General features: G+C 50.9%; 1 protein-coding gene across 2 annotated transcripts in view; it reads right to left on the bottom strand.

Annotated features, from left to right (window-relative positions):
* LOC132383398 (mitogen-activated protein kinase kinase kinase 5-like) overlaps positions 1-17,425 on the bottom strand; it is a 195,583-nt gene that overhangs the window by 58,520 nt on the left and 119,638 nt on the right. For both annotated transcript variants that reach the window (XR_009508658.1, XM_059954299.1), the window contains exons 16-18: positions 4,652-4,779; positions 2,699-2,835; positions 637-742 (exon numbers count right to left, since the gene is read on the bottom strand). Coding sequence is in view for 1 of the 2 variants with exons in the window: in XM_059954299.1 (XP_059810282.1) it covers positions 637-742; positions 2,699-2,835; positions 4,652-4,779 (371 nt within the window). In the remaining variant the exon portion in view is untranslated. The remainder of the gene's footprint in view (positions 1-636; positions 743-2,698; positions 2,836-4,651; positions 4,780-17,425) is intronic.

Genomic DNA, 17,425 nt, shown 5'->3' with positions numbered 1-17,425 from the left:
ACTTGTTTACCCTGGACAGTGGAGGCTGAGATGTGACTTGGAAAAGCTGAGCAATAGCACCCGGGTTATACATTAAGTAGTTATTAAGAAACCTTTTCTCAGAGTGGGGATCTCTAAGACAAAGGTGCCTGGAACTGAGGCACGAAGCAGGTTTGGAGAAAACCTGAGGTGGAGCTTTTCCGCACAGAGAGTCGTTGGAATCTGGGACACACCCCCTGAGGGTGCTGGAGGTGGTATTGTTCCTTGTTTCTATTGGTCACACGATTTGTGTTTTCTCTCTATGCATTTTGTGTTTGTTGGTCTTTTTTTTTAAAATGGGTTCTTTTGGGTTTTTTGTTTCGTGTCTTGCCTGTGAGGAGATGAATCTCGAAGCTGTATAATTTATACATACTTCGATAATAAATGCATTTTGAACAACACATTTAGGGCATCTGGACAAGTACTTCAATCGCCCAGACCTAATGCAGGTAAATGGGATTAGTGTAGTTCAGTGCAATATTCAGCATGGGGTTAGTGGGCTGAATGGCCCGTGATATAGAATTTGAAATGGTCAGAGCCGACCCTGACCCAGTCCCACAACACACACTCTGCTGATGCCATGAACCAAAGACCACCCTGCACTCTGCGCTCAGTCACCTGTGAACGTTTCCGTGCAAGGATTGATTCCCGCGAGCCTCTTCGACGTCCCGAAGTCTGAGATCTTCAGCACTCCACTGTAGGTGTTTATTAGTACGTTATCCCCCTTTGGAGAGAGATTTTGTTTCAGTGAAACTCAGCGCAGAACCATTTCCCAGAACGAGAGCTAGTGAAAACAGCAGTGAAGACCAGGAGAGATGCTAAGCAGACGCTCGTCACAACCACGGATTCGGCAGCGAGGCAGATACGGCAATTGCGCTCGTGAATATGCACGCGTCAGCTAATTATTATTTAATTGTGATGGTATTTAACTCCATTCCTTTCGTCGTAGATTTGAGCAAATCACAGCAATGTTTTGCTGCCTGTTTGCATTCGGCTTTGCCTGAGTAATTGGACCGTTGAGTCCACTGACTCCAAAGGCTAGTGGTGTTCATTTTACATTTGGTCATTCCTTTAAGCCGGAGTGTTTGGCTTCATTTTCCATTTGAGAGTTTTAGTTAATGGCCCTGTTTGGTCTAGTGTTTGTTTTCCTTTCCCTCTGACTCTGTTCCAATTAAAGTCTGTGAACTATCGACCTGTTTCAGCACCTCCCTCTCAGCAATTGTGCCATATCTAAAGGTACTGTCAGCACTGTTCCCCCGGCTGGCTGATCCTCCCCTCACTCCTCACTGCAAACCTTCTCATCATCATCTGATACGTCGGGGAGATTAAACGCTCATCGGGAAAGTAGTGACATGATTGGTGACAAGATCAGCAGTCTGTGCGGCTGAATAACACCGTGGGTGCAGCCTGCAGCTTCTGTGACGATAGGACAAAGGTTGAGTGCCCGGAGGGTACAGAAGGGACAGGGGTGGTGGATCCACAGGCTGGTATGACTGAACGAAGGGTCAGTGGGGAAAGCAATGGGACAGCAGCCTACATAGAACAGGCTTCCCGGAAATCGGAAGAGGCAGGGTGAAGACCATGACACCGTAAGACGTAGGAGCAGAATTAAGCCATTATTAAGGGATTGGACATGCTAGAGGCAGGAAACACGTTCCCATTGTTGGGGGAGTCCAGAACCAGAGGCCATAGTTTAAGAATAAGGGGTAGGCCATTTAGAACAGAGTTCAGGAAAAACTTTTTCACCCAGAGAGTAGTGTATCTATGGAACGCTCTGCATCAGAGGGCAGTGGAGGCCAATTCTCTGGATGCTTACAAGAAAGAGTTAGATAGAGCTCTTAAAGGTAGCGGAGTCAAGGGATATGGGGAGAAGGTAGGAACGGGGTACTGATTGTGGATGATCAGCCAAGATCACATTGAATGGCGGGGCTGGCTCGAAGGGCTGAATGGCCTACTCCTGCACCTACTGTCTATTGTCTATTGACCCGGAGTCTGCTGATTCATGGCTGATTTTTTCATTCCTCTCAACCCCATTCTCCTCGTTCCCCCATAAACTTTGACACCCTCATTAATCAAGAACCCATCAGCCTTGCTTTAAATATGGCCAATGGCTTGGCCTCTACGTTAACAAATTCTCTTCAACATCCATACGATGGGAGGCTTGGAACTGTAACAGCGTCTCCATTCTAAAAGAGGAGTGACTGCTCCTGCACAGTAAGATGCTTTAATTGCTTTATGCTTTTTGTTATATTGTTATTTAAACAGCTTTCCCCCTAAATAATGGCCAACTCTGTAAAGCCGCTTTACCTCAGCGTATCAGCCGGCGGTGCTGCCTGAAGGTGGATTACTGCCACTGCTGACAGTAGCTTCCACTGAGGGGTGTGGACAGACCGAGGCCGAGCTCTTTCCAACTGTCACCGGTGCCTCACACCCAACTACAAATTGTGTGGCATTAATTTTATCAGTAACTCTTCTATCGATAACCCTCCAAACCTCTGCTACCCCCTAGATGAGCTCTAGCCTTCTCCTGCTATTGTGTGTTACTGTTATGCTTGGCGTCAAAACCATTTCTCCTTTAGCAAGGCCGACATCACTCAGCCAGCGGTGTGCTGGGAAATGAGTGATGGCTAGGTTGAATCACACTGTCTCATTACTCATTTCTGTCTCATTTCCCCATTACCTTAATGTCTCTGTGCACAATCTGATTCTCATGCAGGTACTTCAGTCCTTCCAGGATCTGCTTTGTGTAGAAAACAATCGTGGCTTCGTTGTCTTTCAGTGGACCCCACTTGGAGTGCAGCAGAGCAGAGAGGCTTCCTGCGTACAAAGGGTCACACGGGCGATCACTTCACCAAACAGAAAGACTACCGAGGTGCCGGTAGAGAGCACGGACTATGCAGCACAGGGGCAAAATGTTAGGACGCAAGTCTAGCAAGAAACTGGGAAGAGTGCACGTAATGGGCAAGCACTTGCGGAAACTTACATTAACGCACAAAATGGTCAGGGTTAGTGAACTGTGGGCATTCCATGTTGGTGCTGGAAGTGTGACGATCCTTGTAGGAGACCCAGCACAATCTTCAGAACGTATTAGCCACTGACGCAAATGACACAACTCACTGTATTGATGTTTCAAAGTACACGTGACAAGTAAAGATAAACCTAATCTTATGTGCGTGCATAAGATTTACACCCCACACACACAGACACGGAAAATCATTTACAGAAAGTTTCTCAAGCCCATGTCATGAGTGATGTCACACTAAAATAATGCTAGGGGTTAATTTAATCAAATCAATTAATTGATTTTTTTAAGATTCGGTATAGATTAGGTCCTTCCAACCCTTCGAAACGTACTGCCCAGCAATTTAATTCTAGCCCAATCACAGGACAATTTACAATCACCAATTAAACTACCAACTGGTATGCCTTTGGACTGTGGGAGGAAACTGGAGCCCCCGGAGGAAACCCACGCGGGCACGGGAGAACTGAACCCGGGTCACTGGTACGGTAAAGCCATGCCACCCTATGGTACTCAGAGTTGTCACAAAGTCACAACTCCTTTATAAGGACTGGAGAACCAGCTGCCAGTGTAACAGAACTGTGACCAGTTCAGAACTGGTGTATTGACACACTGCCATGATTCAAAAACAATCGCACTTTGACGACTACAGGAAATACATGATGCAATTTAATAAAAGTGAGTTATGACAGGTTAACCCAGCTTCTGTTAGTCAAAATGAAGTTATTGACTAACCACAGGAATCAATCTCAGTCGATGAGCTGGCTGCTCTGAGGAGAGGAATTCCCTGGAGCACAGATCCGAAGTGAGTTTGTAAATCCTACTGGTTTACTGTTGTCACACACTGAGGTGCAGTGAAAAACATTGTTATGTATTACATCACATCTGTACGATGAGGTAGTAGAAGGGAGAAGCCAGCATAGAGTGCAGAATGAAGTGTTACATTTTCAGGGAAAGAGCGGTGCGGACAGACAGTAAGTATAAAACCTTAGTCAGACCCCACTTGGAGTAGTGTGTTCGGTTCTGGTCACCTCACTACAGGAAGGATGCGGATACTATAGTGAGAGTGCAGAGGAGATTTACAAGGATGTTGCCTGGATTGGAGGGCATGCCTGTAAGAATAGGTTGAGTGAACTCGGCCTTTTCCCCTTGGAGCGGCAGAGGATGAGAGGTTACCTGATAGAGGTGTGTAAGATAATGAGAGGCATTGATTGTGTGGATAGTCAGAGGCTTTTTCCCGGGGTTGAAATGGCTAGCACAAGGGGGCATAGTTTTAAGGTGCTTGGAAGTAGGTACAAGGGGATGTCAGGGATAAGTTTTTCACACAGAGAGTGGTGAGTGCGTAGAATGCACTAGCAGTGGTGGAGGTGGAAACAATAGGATCTTTTAAGAGACTCTTAGATAGGTACATGGAGCTTAGAAAAATAGAGGGCTATGAGGTAGGGAAGTTCTAGGCTGCTTCTACAGTAGGTTACACGGTCGGCACAACATTGTGGGCCGAAGGGCCTGTAATGTGTTGTAGATTTCTATGTTTCTATGATGCACCACTTTCAATCCTAAATCACTCACACATTGTATTCCAAAATGTTTCATTCTGAAACTAAAAGTGCTCACCTCCTGGGACCTCCTCCATGAAGATTTTGATGAAGCCATCCTGACTAACCGATCCCAGGTACTGGACAATATTCCGGTGTTTCAGCCGCTTGTGGAGAGCGATTTCTTCATGAAGAGGCTGTGAGTACCTGAGTAATGGAAACAGGGTCAACAAGGTCTGGAAAAAGGAGAATGGGGATGGAACCAGCTGTGTGTTGCTAACAGCGTAGCAAGCCGAATCTTTCACTTCATTCCAGAAAAATTTGAAAACTATAGGGTTACTATGGTGGGGATTTTAACTTTCCGAATATTCACTGTGTTTGCCTTATTGTAAAGATTGGAAAAATTAGCTTCACTTGTCATATGTACATCAAAACACACAGTGAAATGCATCAATGAACAATGCAGTCGCTGGGGGCCTGCCCGCTGGGATTGCCATGCTTCTAGTGCCAACATAGCATGCCCATGACTCACTGACCCTTTCTGTACATCGTTGGAATGCAGGAAGAAATGGGGATCAGGTACGAACTTCCTACAGACAGCAGCAGGAATCGGACCCCGATCGGTAATCCTCGGTGCTGTGAAGTCTCGCATTTCCATGCATCCACCCTTAGGTAGGATTGTGGCGACCCATTTCCTGGCGCATCCGAACCGGCTCACAATTAGATAGCCTACGGGGGTTTGCGAGCACAGAGCTTTGGAGCCTCTGCGCCGTGGGGGGCAGGTTGAGGGAGGCTTAAAAGTGAGGCTGAAGATTTCGAATAAAGTTTTTTCCTTCGACTGCAGTTACCGACTCTGTGTGGTAATTTTAGCGCTGCGTGTAGCACACCGCTACAATTGGTGACCCCGACGGTCCAAACGATTTTTGGACCAGAAATGACCAACGCCGACTCTGTTCATGCAGTTTCGTTGAAACTGCCGGGTTTCTGGACACAGCGCCCGGACCTATGGTTCCAGCAAGCCGAAGCCCAATTCCACGTTCGCCAGATCACCTCAGAAGACACCCGCTACTACTACGTGGTGAGCTCCCTCGACCAGGACACAGCGGCCCAGGTCGCGGAGTTCGTACAGTCGCCCCCGGCAGACGGCAAGTACACGGAATTCAAAGCCCTGCTCCTCAGGACTTTCGGACTCTCACGGCGAGAGCGGGCTGCCCGTTTACTGCACCTGGATGGCTTGGGAGACAGACCTCCATCGGCTTTAATGAATGAGATGTTGTCTCTGGCCGGCGGACACACACCCTGCCTCATGTTTGAGCAGGCATTCCTGGAGCAGCTGCCCGAGGACATATGCCTGCTGCTGTCCGACGCGGATTTCAGTGACCCCCGGAAGCTGGCGGCCCAGGCGGACTTGCTGTGGAACGCCAAAAAGGTGAGCGGGGCGTCCATCGCACAGATCTCCCAGCCACGCTCCCGGCAGCAAACCAGTCCAGGCCCGGCCGCAGAGCCCGCCAACCCCCGGCCCAATGAACACTGGTGCTTCTACCACCAGCGGTGGGGCGCAGAAGCCCGCCGTTGTCGCCCGCCCTGCAAGTTCCCGGGAAACGCCAGGGCCAGCCGCCGCTGATGGCTACGGCGGCTGGCCATCGGGATAGCCTCCTGTATGTGTGGGATAGAAGGTCGGGACGCCGGTTTTTGGTCGATACTGGGGCTGAGATCAGCGTTTTACCTCCGACGAGTTATGACACCCGCAGCAGGGCACCGGGTCCCCCCCTGAGGGCTGTGAATGGCAGCACAGTAAGGACCTATGGCACCCGTCAGGTGCAGCTACAGTTCGGCTCCAGCCAGTTCACGTGGGACTTCACACTGGCCGCCGTAGCCCAACCGCTTCTGGGTGCGGATTTTTTGCGGGCTCACAGCCTACTGGTCGACCTGCCCAGGAAGAGACTGGTACACGCCGTGACCTTTCAGACGTTCTCCCTGGGTGCAGCCCAGTTGCCAGCCCCTCACCTCGGCTCCATCACGCTGTCCGACAACGACTTCACCAAGGTCCTGGCGGAGTTCCCATCGGTTCTGGCACCGCAGTTCACAGCGGCCATGCCCAGGCACGGCGTACAGCACCACATCCCGACCCAGGGACCACCCCTCCACGCCCGCGCTCGGCGGCTTCCCCCGGACAAGCTCCGACTGGCGAAGGAGGAGTTCCAGAGGATGGAGGAATTGGGGATCATCCGGCGGTCCGACAGCCCATGGGCCTCCCCGCTGCACATGGTGCCCAAAGCGACGGGGGGCTGGAGACCGTGCGGCGACTACCGCAGGCTGAACGAGGCTACCACACCGGACCACTACCCTGTGCCGCACATTCAGGACTTTGCAGCAAACCTGCACGGCGCACGGATCTTCTCCAAGGTAGACCTCGTCCGAGGGTACCATCAAATCCCGATGCATCCTGACGACGTCCCCAAAACGGCTCTCATCACCTCGTTTGGCCTTTTCGAGTTCCTCCGCATGCCGTTCGGCCTGAAGAATGCCGCACAGATGTTCCAGCGGTTAATGGACGCGGTGGGACGGGACCTGGACTTCGCGTTCATCTATTTGGATGACATCCTCATAGCCAGCAGCAGTCATCAGGAGCATCTGTCCCACCTCCGTCAACTCTGCGCCCGACTGAGTGAGTACGGTCTTACAATCAACCCCTCCAAATGCCAGTTCGGACTCGATACCATTGACTTCCTGGGCCACAGGATTACTAAAGACGGGGCAACCCCTCTGCCCGCTAAGGTAGATGCGGTCCGCCTCTTTCCCCGACCCACCACGATCAAAGGCCACGTTCGTGCTGGACGTTGGGGGGAAGGAGGAGGTTTTCACGGTGAACCGCCTCAAACCGGCCCATGTGGACCTGGCGCAACCAGCCGAGTTTCCGGCACCTCGGCGCAGAGGCCGACCTCCCAAGCAGGTTCTGGCCCAGACTGTGGACATTGGGGGGTGTATCGCCGGTTCTGGGGGGTGGTTATGTGGCGACCCATTTCCTGGCGCATCCGAACCGACTCACAATTAGATAGCCTACGGGGGTTTGCGAGCACAGAGCTTTGGAGCCTCTGCGCCACGGGGGGCAGGTTGAGGGAGGCTTAAAAGTGAGGCTGAAGATTTCAAATAAAGTTTTTTCCTTCGACTGCAGTCACCGACTCCGTGTCGTAATTTTAGCGCTGCGTGTAGCAACTTCTTAAATACATCCAAGATGCAACTTCTTAAATACATCCAAGATCGTTTTCTTTTGGGACAATATTTAGATAAGGGGCTGTTTTTGATTTCATCCTAAGCAATGTGGTGGAAGGGTCAGCTGGGGAATAGTTTGGAAAAAGTGAGCACAATTCTATTTCTTTCAAGGTAGTTATAAAGAGGGGTAATTTTGTCCAGATGTTAAGGTCTCGAATTGGAAAAAGGCTGATTCAAGAGGGAGGACCTGACCAAAGTAGACTGGGAGCAGAGTTTTGAGCATAAAATGACATCTGACAGGTAAAAATCTTTTCAAAGAAATTTCAGGGACGGCATATCACGCAAGGGTGAAAGGAAAAGATGATAAGATTAGGGAACCTGGCATGACAAAGGTTGTAGAAGATTATTGCAGGTGTGATCAGTAAAAAGACAAATGAGAGATATTGGACTGGGAACTACAATCAAGCAAGTCCTTTGAGGAACATAGAGGATGTAGGAGAGTACCTAAGAATGAAATTAGGAACACTATAAAATATTCTGGGCAGGTAACATTAAGGCAAGTCCTTACACGGATGAAAAGGAGCCTGGAATGTATGCGTTGCCCTAAATGAATGTTTCTCTTCTGTGAAGGATGTGGATGATCATCTATCTGGGGGAGGGTTGTTAATTGTACGGAGCACGTAGGTATTAAAAGGTATAGGTGTTGAATGTCTTGGAATGTGTAACAGCGGATAAATCCCCAGGACGGGATGAGAAGTATCCCAGAATATTATGGGAAACAGTGGAGGAGATTGCTGGTGCCCTAGCGGAGTTCTATGCTTCATCGTTTGCCAAGGGGTGGTAGGGAAATGTTATGGTGCAAGATTTACGTATGTTTGGAAAGGCAGAGACTGATTAGGAGTCAGCAGCATGCCTTTGTGCAGAGGACATCCTGTTTTACAATGTGAATGAGTTTGTTCAGGGGGTAACAAAGGGGACTAGTGAAGGTAGGGTGGTGGATGTCTGCATGGACTTTATTAAGGTTAAGATGCATAACTGGTTAAGATCTAAGATGAGCTGACTAACTGGATCTGAAATCGGCATGGTGAAGAGGCTGAGGGCAGTGCTGGAAAAACATTTTTCTGATCGGATATCTGAGACAATCTGTGTGAGTGTAGCATGGTTAATACATTTGCAAATGACACAAAGTGAAGGTGTTGTGCCTAGCAAGCAAAGTTGACTTACGGCTACAGTGGAATATAAAACAGGTGTAAAGTTGGGCAGAGGATTGGCAGATGCAATTTGATTCATACAGGTGCAAGGTAGGATGCATACAGTAAATGGTAAAGTGCCCAGTATTGATAATGGACAGAGATCAAGAGGCTGATGTCCATAATTCCCTGAAGCTAGTGGCAGAGCTTGATGGGTTGGTGAAGAAGGCATACGGCATGAGTCAGTGCAGAGACACGAGTTGGGATGTCCTGTTACAACTTATCAAACGGTTGATTAGGCTGCCTTTGGACTATTGTCACACAATGTAGGTAGGCCTCCGTTAGTCTCGATAGACCACGGATTTGCACCTTGGAAAGTTTTGGGCAAGGTTTTGTTTTATGGAAGACCAGCAGTTGCCCAAGCTGCAAGTCTCCCCTCCACGCCACCAATGTTTAAGGGCATTAGGACCCATACAGCTTGGCACCGGTGTTGTCACAGAGCAACATGTGGCTAAGTGCCTTGCTCAAGGACACACACGCAGCCTCAGCCAAGGTTCAAACTAGCGACCTTCAGATCACTAGACGAATGCCTTAACCACTTGGCCACACGCCAATTGTGACACAATACAAGTGATGTGATTACACTGGAGAGCATGCAGAGGAGGTTCATTAGGTTGCTGCCTAGATTGGAGGATCTCAGTTTTGAGGAGAAATTGTCTTCCTCATAACAAAGGCAGCTGAGGATTGACCTAAATGAACACGATGAGAGGCACAAGTCATCAATCATCAAATGCCAGATACACGCTGGTGTTTAATCATCAATCATCAAATGCCAGATACACGCTGGTGTTTAATCATCAATCATCAAATGCCAGATACACGCTGCTGTTTAGGGCACAGAGGTACAACTAAGGTCTCAGGAATTGTTGAGGGGGCTTCACCCAAACGCAGAGCAGCTGAGATGATTTACCAGTGAGTGATCACTTTAATAATAAACTGCACAATAGCAAGCTACGAGGGGCCACATAACAAGAGAGAATGGATACGAAACATGACAAGGCAACAAGGTAACTGAGGGCGAGAAGCAACTGGTCGAGGCTGGCCAGCTCGAATGAGTGAACAAGGACTGTAGATGAGGGCTGGGTTCACACAGGCTGCAGGTGATGAGTTGGAAAGAAGTGGTGGGTGACTCCTGTTAGCAGGGTAGAGACTGGGAGGTGCCTGCCTCTGCAGGATCCCCCTCCCAACCTATAGAAGGCACCCGAAGGGCCAGGACAATCCCAATCAGTCCAGTGGAACTCTTCGATGAGCAACGGATCCAAGATGAAAGTGGACAGCACCCAAGACCTCTTTCCTGGACCATACCTTTCCCAATTGACCGGGTAAATCACACCCCATTCACAACGACATGAATCCATCAACTAGTAAACCATGTACACTGGGCAATCTCCACCATCCTGGGGTCCGGAAGGCGCAGGCTCAGGTGGGTTGAGAGGACTACGGACGACGGGCTTGAGGCAGGACACGTGGAAGGCAAGAGTAATCCCAAAGGACAGTGCCAGCTGGAGATATTAAGTGACTGGATTGTTGCGATGGGTAATCTTGAAGGGGCCAATAAACTGGGGCGAGAGTTTGCAGGCCCTTTGGCCTACAATGCTGTGCTGAACATGTACATTCTTTAGCAATTAATGTACTGTGGCGACCCACTTTCTGCGCAGGCGAACCGGCTCACAAATAGCCCGCGCGCGGGGGGAGACTTTGGTGATGCACCTCTGACATCATTTCCGCCCGGAGAGGGCGGGCGCTAGGGATTAAATGCCAGCGCCGCGAAGTTTGAATAAACTAGTCTCGAAATGACTTACTGACTGCGTGTCGTTATTTCAGCGCTGTGTGTAGCACATCGCTACAGTGGTGACCCCGACGGTCCAAACGGGATTTGGACCAAAGATGACCGACTCTTCATCTGTTCACGCAGTTTCGCTAAAACTGCCGACTTTCTGGACGCTGCGACCACACGCGTGGTTTAGCCAAGCAGAAGCCCAGTTCCAGATTCGGCAGATATCCTCTGATTCCACGCATTACTACCACGTGGTGAGTGCCCTTGACCAGGAGATGGCCACCCAGGTTGCAGATTTCATACAGTCGCCCCCGGAAGAAGGCAAATATGAAGCATTCAAAGCGCTGCTCATTGGGACCTTTGGCCTCTCACGGCATGAGCGGGGTGCCCGCCTGCTTCACCTGGATGGTTTGGGAGACAGACTGCCGTTGGCATTGATGAATGAGATGCTGTCCCTGGCTGACGGACACAAGCCCTGCCTCATGTTCGAGCAAGCGTTCCTAGAGCAACTGCCCAAGAACATACATCTGCTGCTGGCCGACACAGATTTCAGTGACCCCCGGAAGGTGGCGGCCCCGGCAGACGTGCTGTGGAAAGCCAAAAGGGAGAGTGTGGCGTCCGTTGGTCAGATTACCAGGCCACGCGCCCAACAGCAGACCAGACCAGGCCCGGCGGGGGGTGCGCACACAACACAGAGGCAGGAGTGAGGAGGCCAGTGAACAGTGGTGCTTCTACCACCAGTGCTGGGGCACAGAAGCCCACTGTTGTCACCCACCCTTCAAGGGCCAGGGCCAGGGCCACCTGCCACTAATGACTATGGTGGCTGGCTACCAGGACAGCCTCTTGTACGTCTAGGACAAACAGTCAGGACGCCGCTTCTTGGTCGACACCGGAGCAGAAATCAGCGTCTTGCCCCCGACGGGGTACGACACCCGCAACAGGAAGCCAGGACCCACCCTGAGGGCCGCAAACGGCTGCACGATAAGGACCTACGGCACCCGCACAGTGCAGCTGCAGTTCGGCGCCAGCCAGTTCACTTGGGACTTCACACTGGCCGTCGTGGCCCAACCACTCCTGAGGGTGGACATCTTGCGAGCTCACAGCCTGATGGTCGACTTGCAAGGGAAAAGACTGGTACATGCCAAGACTTTCCAGATGTTCTCCCTGGGTGAAGCCAAGTTGCCAGCTCCGCACCTGGACTCCATCACGCTGCTGGACAACGAATTCAGCAGAATCCTGGTGGACTTTCCATTGATTCCGGCACCGCAGTTCACGGCAGCCATGCCCAGCACCACATCCCGACCAAGGGACCACCCCTCCACGCCCGCGCATGAAGGCTCCCCCCGGAAAAGCTCCGCCTGGCGAAGGAGGAGTTCAAGAGGATGGAGGAATTGGGGATCGTATGGAGGTCCAACAGCCCATGGGCCTCCCCCCTGCACATGGTGCCCAAAGCAGCTGGGGGTTGGAGACCATGCGGCGACTACCGCAGACTGAACGAGGCTACAACTCCAAACTGCTACCTCGTGCCGCACATACAGGACTTTGCAGCAAACCTGCACGGGGCAAGAATCTTTTCCAAAGTAGACCTCGTCTGGGGATACCATCAAATCCCGGTGCACCCTGAAGACATCCCCAAAACAGCACTTATCACCCCGTTCGGCCTGTTAAGAGTTCCTCCGAATGCCGTTTGGCCTGAAGAATGCCGCTTGGCCTGAAGAATGCCGCACAGACGTTCCAGTGGCTAATGGATGCGGTGGGACGTGACCGGGACTTTGTGTTCATCTATTTGGACAACATCCTTATAGCCAGCAGTTGTCGTCAGGAGCATCTGCCCCACCTCCGCCAGCTCTACTCCCGTCTGAGTGATTTCAGCCTCATGATCAACCCGGCCAAATGCCAGTTCGGTCTCGATACCATCGATTTCCTGGGCCACAGGATGACTAAAGACAGGGCAACACCTCTGCCCACCAAGGTAGATGCGATCTGCCACTTTGCCCGGCTCAACACGGTCAAAGGCCTGCAGGAGTTCGTTGGTATGGTGAACTTCTACCACCGTTTCCTCCCCTCAGCAGCCCGTATCATGCACCCTTTGTACACCCTGATGTTGGGTAAAGGCAAGGACATTACTTGGGACTAGGAGGCCGCGGCTGCTTTCGTTAAAGCCAAGGAAGCCTTGGCAGATGCCGTGATGCTGGTGCACCCCAGAACAGACATTCTGACTGTACTCATGGTGGACGCATCCAACACAGCAGTCGGTGGGGTGCTGGAGCAGCTCATCGAGGGGCGCTGGCAACCTCTGGCGTTCTTCAGCAAGCACCTACGATCATCCAAACTCAAGTACAGTGCTTTCAACCGGGAGCTGTTGGCACTGTATCTGGCAATCCGGCATTTCAGGTACTTCTTGGAAGGCAGGCCGTTCACCGCGTTCACGGACCACAAACCGTTCACCTTCGTGTTCACAAAGGTGGCGAGTTTTCGACTCCATACACAGTTTGGTGCACCCATCTATCAGGACAACCATCCGGCTGGTCTCCAGCAAGTTTGCATGGCACGGACTTCGCAAGCAGGTCAGTGAATGGGCCAGAACGTGCGCGCAGTGCCAAACAGCCAAGGTGCAGCGGCACACTAAAGCCCCGCTGCAGCAGTTTGAACCCACCCACCGGAGGTTCCACCATATTCATGTGGATATCGTGGGCCCCCTACCAGTGTCCCGAGGAGCGCGGTACCTCCTAACTATGGTAGACCGGTTCACGAGGTGGCCAGAGGCTGTCTCGCTCACCGACACATCTGCCGATTCCTGCGCCCGAGCACTGATCGCAACCTGGGTAGCACGCTTGGGGTACCAGCCCACATTATCTCTGACAGAGGCGCCCAGTTCACCTCCAGCCTGTGGTTGGCTGTGGCCAGCCTGTTGGAAATGCAGCTACACCACACAACTGCCTACCAGTCGAACAGACTAGGTGGAACGCTTCCACTGTCACTTGAAGTTGGCTCTCATGGCCCGCCTGAGAGGACCTAACTGGGTGGACGAGCTTCCCTGGGTCCTGCTTGGAATTCGCACAGCACCCGAAGAGGATCTGCACGCCTCGTTGGCCGAGTTGGTGTACGGCGCACCCCTGGCTGTCCCGGGAGAGTTCATACCAGCCCCAAGGGGGCAAGAGGAAGAACCCGCAGCAGTCCTGGACAGACTATGCGAAAGGCTCGGCAACCTGGCCCCCGTACCGACTTTACAGCACGGACAGACCCCGACCCATGTACCCAAAGAACTGCAGAACTGTAAGTTTGTGTTTGTACGAAGGGGCGGACACCAGGCACTGCTACAGTGGCTGTACAAGGGGCCGTTCAAGGTGATCAACAACAACGGGTCCACGTACGTTCTGGACATTGGGGGGAAAGAGGAGGTTTTCACGGTGGACTGACTCAAACCAGCCCATGTGGACTTGGCACAGCCGGTCGAGGTTCAGGCACCGTGGCGCAAAGGCAGACCTCCCAAACAGAGGCTGATCCTGACTGTGGACATTGGGGGGTGTATCGCCAGTTCTTGGGGTGGGGGGGGTTATGTGGCGACCCACTTTCTGCGCAGGCGAACCGGCTCACAAGTAGCCAGCACGTGGTGGGGGGGGGGGGGGGGAGAGACGTTGGTGATGCACCTCTGGTGTCATTTCCGCCCGGAGAGGGCAGGTGCTAGGGATTAAATGCCAGCGCCGCGAAGTTTGAATAAACTAGTCTCGAAACGACTTGTCGTCTCTAGCTCTGTATGTAGTACATCGCTACAGCACTTACTTTAGAAATTAACTTTGTGCTAACCACTATGCTACCATACCACCCATATGGGCTGAAATGGTGGGTTGTTGAATACTTATGATGTTCTGGTGGTCAGTCCAGATCAGCAAGGACTCGACGTGTCTTGCCACTCCCCAAAGGCACATTTAATGGCGAGTAGCACTCTATCTCCTACTCCATAACAATGCTGTGCAGAGTTAAACTTGCATGAGATGAAGGCGCAAGGGTGAGTCTTCCAGTCTGGTCCTCGCTGGCATCCAGGTGAGATGTGTCCACCTCGACAGCAAAAGGTCCTAAAGGGTTTGGATGGCGGAGAACGGGAACGGTGGTGAAGCACCTCGTGGGCTCCTCGAAAGCATGAGGTTATCTGTGCAGTAGGTGACTTGGTGGGGAGAAGAGGGCAGTGGCAATTTGGCTGTAGTTTCTGATGAAACCACGGTAGGGGCTGGAGAAGCGCTGTAATTGTTTGAGGGAGCATGTTTGGGGCCATTCAACGATGGCACAGACTTTCTCTGCACCCATGGTTATGCCTTGGGGAGAAAGGACGTAACCCAAGAACTGGCATTTTTCTAGCTTGCAGTACAGTTGGCTTCTGAGGAGACGCTGAAAGACTGAACGAACGTGACCGAGAAGATGAGGATGTTTGATGTCGCAGTGTTTGCTGAGCTTGGCAATCAGCTTACAAGCATTTCAGTGTGCAGCTGTTGGTGTTCCTCTCTGGGAGTGCCCGCATTTATATAGGTCCCCATTCATTTGCCTTGGTCCTGACTGGCTACCCCTTCTCTGATCCCAGTACATGAAGGACACCATTTTAACCAGACACTGCGATGGCTCTGGCGCAGATAAACACAAAACAGGCACAAGAATCTTTCTCATCCGATAACTCTGTGTACAAGCATATTGAAATAGGCGCCAACTATGAACACCCAAGAGCCAAAGAAATGCGAGCCAATAGAATTCAAAGGTCAACTGAAATGGTAGCCAATCAGGAACGAGGCAAGCGAATAAGGGTCTATGTAAGTGCATGCGCTCCCAGAGAGAAGCACCAATAATGGTGGACTTAGAATGTCACCTCAACTGGTGATGAAACACCTGCAAGCCAATTGCCGAACTTGGCAAACACCACAACATCAAATGCCTCAACCTGAGCAATGTATATTCACCACCATCCCAGATGAGGACGTCATGGAGGTAGACAAACACATATCTGTGTAGCAGGACTCAGAGGATCTCGTTACTGAAGGCTTGGGAAATGGTTGGGTTGGAAAAGTCCAAAAGGCATCAGCAAGTATTGATAGTGGCCAGAGGGTGTCAGGGACGCCATCTTCGATTCGTCCCCTGGCGGATGAGAATCAGGTTGTACGCACTCTCTAGATCCAGTTTGGAGAAGATCTGGGCCCCATAGAGTGATTCGAATGTGGGAGGAAGTGAACTGTGGGAGGAAACTGGAGCACCTGGAGGAAACCCGTGCGCTCACAGGAAAGAGGTACAAACTTCTTACAGAGAATGCTGGACTTGAACTCTGAACTCCAGAGCACCCCAAGCTATAATAGTGACGTACCAACTGCTGCGATATCATAATGGACTAGCAGCACTTCCATATTCCAGTCGTACTCCACCATGAGTGTCCTGAATTGCTCTGTCTAATTCAACACCGAGCGTGAGCCTTGGAGCGGGTGAAATATCCAACCTTCCACTTCCCAGATGGTCAAAAACCCGGCACATCTCTGCAGTGAATTCTTCACATTTATTGCAAATGGTGGTTTTATTGTCCCAGTTAGCAGCGGCTCAGATCAGTGCTCGCCCAGTCAGGAGAGAGATGACGAAGACAATATTGGCTCAGTCCACAGGATACAGAGACGGCTGGAACTCGAAGCTTATAATCCTCTGAGAAAGGAAATTGCTATATCAGATTGGGGATACATCTGGCACCGGAATCCGGGGCTCCTAGGGAGGAGGTTGACAGGGGCAGGGCTGCTGTACAAGATGGAAGAATTGGAAGAGACTGGCGGACAGATGGTCAATGATTCCTGGCTACTTCTGGATCATACATTCATGTTGGCGGTCAATTTACTTTATGTGAGCATGCTCTGCTGGGTCAATCATTGGTTCACTTATTCTGTCAGGAAACATTGAGGAGGCTTAGCCCAAATGCAGAACGGTGGTAACGATTTAGCAGTGAGCAATAACTTTAATAATAAACTGCAGAATAACAAGCCATGAGGGTCCAGAAAAACAAGAGAGAAAGATACTAAGCACAATGTGGCAACAAGATAACTAAAGGCAAGGAGCTACTGGTCAAGGCTAACTGGTTCGAATGAGTGAACAAGGACTGTGGATGAGAGCTAGGTTTAAATAGGCTGCCGGCGATGAGTTAGAAACAGGTGGCAGGTGACTCCTTTTAGCTGAGTGGCATCTGGGGGGGGCGTCTGCCTGTGCAGGCCTAACATACGTTAGATAAACAGCATAATCTCGCAATATTTTACCCATGATGGGGGGAGGGGTAACAGAAGGGCAGAGGTTTAAAGTTCAAAGAACATTGGTATGTACACTTTACAGAACCCTGAGATTCGTCTCCTCACAGGCAGACACAAAAGAAAGAAACCCAATAGAACCCATTAAAACTAAAGAAGTCTGCTGAACACCCAATGAGCAGAGAAAGAAAAGGGCAGTTAACGTCTGGGATATGTTGCCCAAGGAGGGGTAGGATCTGATGCAATCTCTGTGCTAAAGAGGTAAGTCAGGTACATAAATAGGCAAAGATGGAAGGATATTATCTTCATGCAGACCAATGCAATTAGCATAGATGCGCGAAAAGGGTCAGTATGGA

This window comes from Hypanus sabinus, chromosome 30, assembly GCF_030144855.1.
Source record: "Hypanus sabinus isolate sHypSab1 chromosome 30, sHypSab1.hap1, whole genome shotgun sequence".
Lineage (NCBI taxonomy): Eukaryota > Metazoa > Chordata > Chondrichthyes > Myliobatiformes > Dasyatidae > Hypanus > Hypanus sabinus.
Note: the sequence above shows the minus strand (reverse complement) of the source record. Positions and strands in the feature narration are given on the sequence as shown.